Source organism: Protomyctophum bolini (genome assembly GCF_963924005.1).
Source record: "Protomyctophum bolini genome assembly, chromosome: 11".
NCBI lineage: Eukaryota > Metazoa > Chordata > Actinopteri > Myctophiformes > Myctophidae > Protomyctophum > Protomyctophum bolini.
Genome location: NC_137872.1, coordinates 29,183,120 through 29,190,869, shown reverse-complemented (window position 1 = coordinate 29,190,869; position 7,750 = coordinate 29,183,120). Strand labels below are relative to the sequence as shown.

The 7,750-nt window shown below is 42.2% G+C and overlaps 1 protein-coding gene across 1 annotated transcript; it reads left to right on the top strand.

The window, feature by feature from the left end:
* Window positions 1-2,857: 2,857 nt before the first annotated feature.
* 42sp43 (P43 5S RNA-binding protein) lies at window positions 2,858-6,196 on the top strand (the record flags this gene model as incomplete). Its single annotated transcript, XM_080775122.1, has 9 exons — window positions 2,858-2,980; window positions 3,132-3,232; window positions 3,317-3,413; window positions 3,519-3,607; window positions 3,809-3,882; window positions 4,151-4,231; window positions 4,450-4,679; window positions 4,987-5,040; window positions 5,465-6,196. 9 exons carry the CDS (start codon window positions 2,858-2,860, stop codon window positions 5,741-5,743), a joined length of 1,128 nt encoding a protein of 375 aa, XP_080631248.1. The 3' UTR covers window positions 5,744-6,196.
* Window positions 6,197-7,750: the final 1,554 nt, after the last annotated feature.

The following is a 7,750-nucleotide window of genomic DNA, read 5'->3' as shown; positions in this document are numbered from 1 at the left end:
GTATCGTCCTCAGACGAGCCCTCCATCGTCGCTTCCAGTCATCCTGGTTCTCCATACATCTAGCCAGCTCGTTGTTGCTTTGCGCTCCTGCATGCGTCTTTCTTGAGTATGTTAATATGTACGTCCGTTTGATCGATGCCCAGCATGTGTTGGTTCCCACAGCACTACTTTGCTAGCTGCTGGCAGTTATTGATGTCTTTGGCAGTGTCCTGCTACTAGTCTCATTCTCCTGGCTGGTCCAGCATTCGCTGCCATAGGAGAACAGATTTGACCGTTGCATAGAGAAGAAGCTGAGTTTGATTTGTCGGGGGAGATTGTAGTTCCATACACTGGTCATGCCATTCAGGGCCCTCCAAACATTGAGCTGCGTGGCATTTCATTATAATGAGAAAAAAAACATTGATGTGGCATACAAATATAATACTGGACAACCCTAAACAGACCAGGGTTTTAGGGCTCACAGGGGCCCGGGCAGGGGGAACCCAAGAGATGACGTCACCAGCGTACACTAGTGGTTTTCAAACTTTGTGCCCAAGTGCCCAAGGTGCACCACCAATGGGCAAATCAAAATCTCAAGGCACACCTGTATTCATAGCAAAAAGCAATGCGTTGCGAGTTTGTAGATCATCTGTTTGTTTTCGGTCCCATTGTTCACAGTCTTTGGTATGTCCCGGCCCGGGGATTGAACACCAACCTCCCAGTCAGGGCGGACACTCTAACCACAAGGCCACTGAACTGAACCGGAGGGCATCATGCCCAGCAGAAACCACCTGCTCCGGACCTAGCAATTAGGTGGTTCAGTGTCTTGCTCAAGGACACTTCGTCATATTCATAGGCCTGTCACTATTATTACATAATTGGCAAATTGCAATTATTTTAGATAATAACAACTATGTTTGCATAATCGTTTGATGATAAAAAAAATTGATGGATCAAGCCAGCCCCTGAGCCACAGCTGTCTGATAGATAATAAATTGGCCCCTTGATGTGGCACTCTCCCATGCGATTGTTTTTCTCACTGTCTACTCTCTGTTAGTCACAGAGGAGCAAAATGAAATATTCAGAGGGGGCTGTCAGAATACACAATGTGCATCCATTAGTGAGATCCATTAGAGAAACAATGCAGCTGAAAAACTTAACTGCATCAAGAAAAACCCAACCCATATACGCAGCCAAATATTGTGTCCATTTATAACTCTGACAGCGTAAAGATTAAAGATCTAATAAGTGAGTTTGTGTGAGTATATTTTATACTATTAACATAGATACTATGTATGTAGAACCATACTGTATGGTTGGTTCATGGTCTGAAACGACAGAGCGGCAAAAACAGCCTAAAACGTCTCAAGTTTCACTGTTGAATTGATTTCCATTAATGGTTCCCACAAGATGGTCAGCAGGTCAATTAGCAAAATTGCAGTTGAGAGGGTGAAATTTAAATTACCTGCAAATAAATACTGCAGATTATGGAGCATGGTAAATGTGTTAGCGTTAATGACCCCCCTGTAACCCATTCATCCCCATTAAAACACCTCTAGCTGACTGGATTCATACAGCATTAATGGTGGGCAGGAAAATCATTGTTAAGGAATGGAAGTCTGAGGATTTACCTCCAGCACATGTATGGTTCACTCAGCTTGGTATTGTGGCTGCTTTGGAGAGGTTATCCATTCAATGAATAATCAGTTGGATAAATATCATGTTGCAGGTCCCTGATGTGATCCATGGTCAGGCAATGCCCTTTTGATTGTTTACTGTACTAGTATATATATATATATATATATATATATATATATATATATGATACGGTTAATGATGCTGCCGTTGCTGCGTGTTTGGTCGTGTAATCTAATTTTAAATTTAAATTTTAAATTAATTTGTTTATCTTGTCTATCCTTGTTTTATATTATGTTTCTGTGTTCATACATAATGTCCATGCATACGTATTCTGTTGTTGTTGTTGCTTGTGTTTGTTTTTTCTGTTTTCTGTATTTGTAAACAATCCAAGTAAAGTACTGATCATTAAAAGAAAACCCACCCCCATCTCCTGTGCCTCATATGAAAAGATGCTAGTGTAACTGGGTGGACATGGTCTCTCTCTCTCTCTCTCTCTCTCTCTCTCTCTCTCTCTCTCTTCCTGCCACCTCTGCCCACTCTATTATAAGGACAGCTGACACCTGAGTGAGTAATTCAGACAGCTGTATAAAGGCAGCAGACCAAACATCTCTACTGACTTCATGGCTTCTGTCAGCTCGCCTGTTATATTGCCCCTGTACCTTTACTGTACATGTGTGCAGGCTGCACTGTGCACACATGCACAGTGCAGCTTAACAGACATACTGCCCTCTGCTGAGCATAAAATTAAAAAAGCTTGGGTACTCGTACTGATAAGCCTACTAGCCTACAGTGCCCTACACCTAATCTGATATGAGTTCCCAGAAATGTTATTCTTCGCCACTAGTATTATGGGTATAAAAAAGGTAAACATTTAAAAAATAATAACAGATCTTCAAGTTCACATCCTGCACTGCGAGCTTGTGGATCGGCTATTTTTTTTAACCACGGCTTTTTACATGATAAAGAATATAGTAGGAATTAGGATCATGTTCAGACGGCAACGCGTGCTGCCCTAAGGTGCTGCCACTCCTTATTGTTGTTGGGTGACTTGGGTCATTGATTTATTGATTTATTGATTGATTGGGAAGGTGCCAGGCAGGCAATTAAGAAAATGAGCAACCCCCGCCCAGAGCCAAAGTAACCCCGCCCAAACCCTATAAAAGAGACACTTCAACACAGACACGCTCTCCAAAGTAACAAGAAGACGTGTGTTCTTAAAAAGCAACGTTATCGGAGAAAAATGAACGGTGTAACAAGTGGGAAGCCACAAAAACTTGAGCTCCCGTGTAGCCATGCTGGCTGTGCGACGGTCTTCACTAAACAGTGGAAACTGAAACGACACCTGTTGACGCACACCGGATCGGTAAGGTTATCATTTCTGCAGAACATTGTGAAACAATTAAAATGTGTTCTTCGGTTAGATATTAAACTTCCAGAAACGCCTCGCGTGGGCCCAACGCGATACTATTACCCGGCCGGGGGGGCCGACTGACTAAAAAACATATTATTCGCAGCGTCCATTTCAATGCAAGTTTGAAGGCTGCGGTCGTCGCTTTCGACAACAGTCGCATTTGACCCGCCACGCTCTTCGGCACAGCGGGATAAAGCAGTGCAGGTCAGTGAAGTTAATGGGTTTTCAGATCATCGTTCGCTCATGTCGCAGATACTTTAAAGTTTAACTCACTTCTCCTGTGCACAGGTGTACTGTGGCGAGTTGCACGGCCAGCTTCTTTGACCCAAACGCTGTGAAGAGGCACGTGCGTTATGCCCATGGAGATAAAGATGTGTACTTCAAGGTTTGGCCACACGAGGGTGCCGTATTACCGTTGTATGTTTCAGAAGCGTCTGACTGTGCACAAACGATTGAGTCTTGATTAAACTTTTGATGTGGTGTTTTTCAGTGCAATCAACCGAAATGCACGCTGACCTTCAAGAAACGCAGAGCGTTTAAATTGCACTTGACTGCGCATGGGGTGACTGCTCAATTTAAGTAGGTTCCCTAATTGTCTTTATGATTCATGTTGTAAAATGGTTACCCTAAATGCCTAACATTAATCTTGTCAAATTGGTGACTTCCCTGTGTTTGTGTAGTTGGGGCCGAGTGGTCTAACATTTAATTAATATAAAAAAAGTGATTGCTGGTGGGCAAAGTATGAACTGGACAGATTTATGGTCAAACATTTCTATTCAGATGCTCAAAGGCTGGCTGTGGTGCCACATTCGACTCCCATATCACCCGCAAATCCCATGAGAAAAGGCACACAGGTTGGTCAATTTCCAGGGCTTCTGTCATTCTCTACCCTAGCACAATTCCTATAAATGAAAGTTATATTGAATGTTCCTACTCATGATCCTTTCATTTAGTTACGACTTTAAACTGGGGTCCTGATTTAAGCCATGTCATATTTCAATAATTGTCAGAAAATGGCAAATCAGCCTTTCACTATCCATCATATGCAAAGTATATGGAGTTAATTTTCAGTTAAAGCATAAAACTGACCATTTTCTCTTTCTGCTGTCTTTTGGTCTGCAGGGTACCGCTGCCCACATGACGGCTGTGAGGTCATTGAACGCACCTGGACGAAACTACAGAAGCACGCAAAGAAACATCCAGGTAAAAAGGCTTTGTAGCAGTCTATTTAGAGACAACTGTTGCCAAAATCTCCTGGTGAAAGGGGTTAAGATGTGGGTTTTCAGGGAAATGTTTATCTGAATTGATTTTCATTGAGGTATACATGTGACTTAAGGTTTATCTCAAGTACTACACTTAATACTACACTTAATACTTCTAGAAATATTGTGTGTACACTAACTTAATGCTTTGTGTTCCAGTCACTTTCCCCTGCAAGGTGTGTAAGAAGGAGTTTAAGAGAGGGGACTCTCTACGCAGACACAGACGCAGCCATGCCTCTCACAAGCCAGTTCTGCTTTGCCCCCGAACTGACTGCCAGGCGTACTTTTCTACAACCTTCAATCTGCAGCACCACATCCACAAAGTGCACTTTAAGCTGCTCAAATACGGCTGTTCCTTCCCTGACTGCCCACAAAAGTTTGCCATGCGGGTGAGTAAGCTGGCCGTCTCTTGGCTTTCTTGAGCTCCACATAGACATACATTTTTGTATTGGTCCACTTTGGGAAATCACATTTCTGTGGAATTTAAGTGAAATGCTCACAATTTTTTCTTGTGCTCAATTGGAAGCCCTCCTTGCTGGATATTTTGTAGTTACATTTCAACTGCTATGCACTTCATACCTTAAATCTCCAAATTTCCTTTTTGCAATAGTCCTGTAAACTTGTACTGAGTCTCAGTTTTCACAGTAACACGGATGAATGCAGTAACACCTGTCTATTACTGGTTCTCTCTAACAGGAGAGCATGACCAGACACCTACGTCACCATGACCCAGGGGTCAATCTTCAGAAGGTGAGGAAGTTATTCAATCTTACTTGAACAGCGGGATACTACTTTAGTGGTGGTGGTATTCTGCAGTGAAAATGGTCACGCTGTGACGCAGCGTGTACATGTGCTTTTTGTTGTTTTTTTCATGCAAGACACCAGCATGCAACAAAGTAAAAAGTTGAGCTTTGGTGCCCCAGACTGTCTAGCGGTGCTATTGATTTTGGTCTCTTTTGTAAGTCGTTAGTTGTGGGTCTTAATGCATTTTAGTTTTGTTCCTTTAGTTTCTGTTTTCATCGATCATTGCCATTTGCCAATGTTGCTCTCTGGCATTGGCATTATATTTTCTGCTCTTGGCTTTATAGGCAGTGACCATTTAACTTGCCTATAAAAAAATCATGTTGCAAACGGTAATGTAATGGTAGCCTTAACTTTAAATGTTTGTTGACAGAAGCGGCAGCGGGCAAAGAAGTCCTGGCAGAAGCGTCTCCATCTTGAGCATCGGCAGCCTCTGGTGGAAGATGACTTGCGTCAGCTCTTTGCCCTGCGCTTGCGGATCTCCAGACGTGCCAAAGTGGAGGCCAACCTCTCGGGCCTCTTCAATGAGCGCAAGATCCCTCACTTCGTTGACCCAGAGGTCAATCTGCGGAACCTCTTCAGTCTGAAACAGCAGCGCCTTTTGGAGCCCAAACCTGAGGTCAAACTTGAGGTCTTGCCACTTGCAGTTTAAATTATGATGAGGATTTGAGGGTGAATTGTTTTAGTTTTCCTTAGGTTTTGAGAATCTAAAAATATTTATTTTGTAGTAAAAGAAACATTTGTTTTGAGAATCCAAAATATTTCCGAATCATAGGAAATGGTGTATATTGGGTCTTTTGGTTGCATTACTACATCTTGACCATGGTCATTGATTAGTTTAAAAGAAGATGCCTTCTGAAATGTGTATTCTTGGGTCTTTTGGTTAAATTACTACGTTTTGACCGTAGGTAATGGTCATTGATTAGTTTAAAAGAAGAAACCTTTTGAAATGTGTATTCATGGGTCTTTTGGTTACATTACTAAAGGTGTTTTTTTTTCCCTTCCAAAGGAGAAACTTTTTGTTTGTTTGAATAATGTAAAGCTTAAATGCCGCATTTATAAAAAACTTGTCTAACTGAGTTTCTTACATGACCCAATAAAAAGTTTGAACCCAATTTCATTGAACTGCTTTATTCTTATTCAACAAGTTTTTCATCTCTGTTGTAATTCAAATTGGTTTAGTCCTAATTCTAAGTTACGCAATTGGACTGGTGTATTGTAACTTCTAAAATGGCATTTATTAGACGCTCATTTACAGTTCATTTTGCTTAGTCTGACAGACATAATCGTATACAGTAGTATATTCTCATGTCACTTCAAAGTATAGGCTTGCCATAGAGGGTAGGGTATGCACATGCCGGTCACATAATCATACCCGGAAGTTATGTGGGAACACAAGTGGCAAAGTACTTTCTGGCCTTGGGAAGCCCATACATCTAAACGGAAAAGTCCGATCGGTGTTGACTTCACTTTGACACTCATTCTATGCATGTGCATACCCTATTCCTTTTGAAAAGCGCAACTCCACTGTCTCAATCTCTTGGAACATTTTGCGGTCAGTAAACACTTTAGAAGGAGAATACCAGCACTCAGAGTCCTTTAAGGCACTTTATTGTTTCATCTTTACAAGGGAAAGGTTGGCTGCAAGCAGCAACACAACGAACGTGTTTCGGCCAAGGGCCTTCGTCAGTGTTGAAATACCCTATTCCTTCCCATTTTTGAGGGGTGCTAGCCCCTATGCCCAGCTTTCCGGATTTGTGTGAACACAAACATTGGCTTGTGATTGATCACCTCAGTGATTTGATTTGCTGGGCCATATTGGCTGGAATGAGATGTATGATTGATAACCCTCACTTCACACGATTATCGTTATAACGTTATCTGCTCACAAAGTTGAGTTTGACCGGTGATTGTAGTTTAAAGCTTATGTAGTCCTTAAAGGGGAATACCAGCTGTGTGGGGGAAAAATGGTGAATCGCATCATGTCATTCACCATGTTAATGATTTTATTTCAGACCTCCCAGTTCTAGGAAACAATGGGGGGCCTTTTTTATTTCCACACAACAGCTCAAAGGTATATTAATGACCTAGTAAAATGCTACGTTAAGTATTTTTCTGTGATTACTGAATTGGGGTAGATCAGCTTCTGATGACGTGTCCTGGCAAAGATTTACTGGCACGGTCTGCCATTTTTGTATAGACAACCAATATAAGGCAAAATGTCATGATACTTAGTAGCATGTGACATGTCAAACTAGGGGTTTTTCATGATTCTGAATCCATTCCAAGTATTAGTTTTGCATGAAAAACACTCCTTGGCCTAAATTCGGCCATATCAGCTCAGTGACCTTGAGGTTATAGTGTCTGCCCTGAGACTGGGAGGTCGGGGTTTGATCCCCGGCAGTGTTATACCAAAGACTCTAAAAATGGGACCCAGTGACTCCCTGCTTGACACTCAGCATCAAGTCCCTGTGACATACAGTACTAGCGCCACGTCCATGGGGTGTACTCATGCTCATGCTACAGAAATATGAGATGGGCTCCTGCCCTATGAAAGCTGCGGTCGAGCCATGAGGCCATGGCTCGGCAAGGCTACTTACTATGCATGCGCTACAGTTTTCAACACAAGCTGTCACCTTTGTCAACAGAGATGTCTATT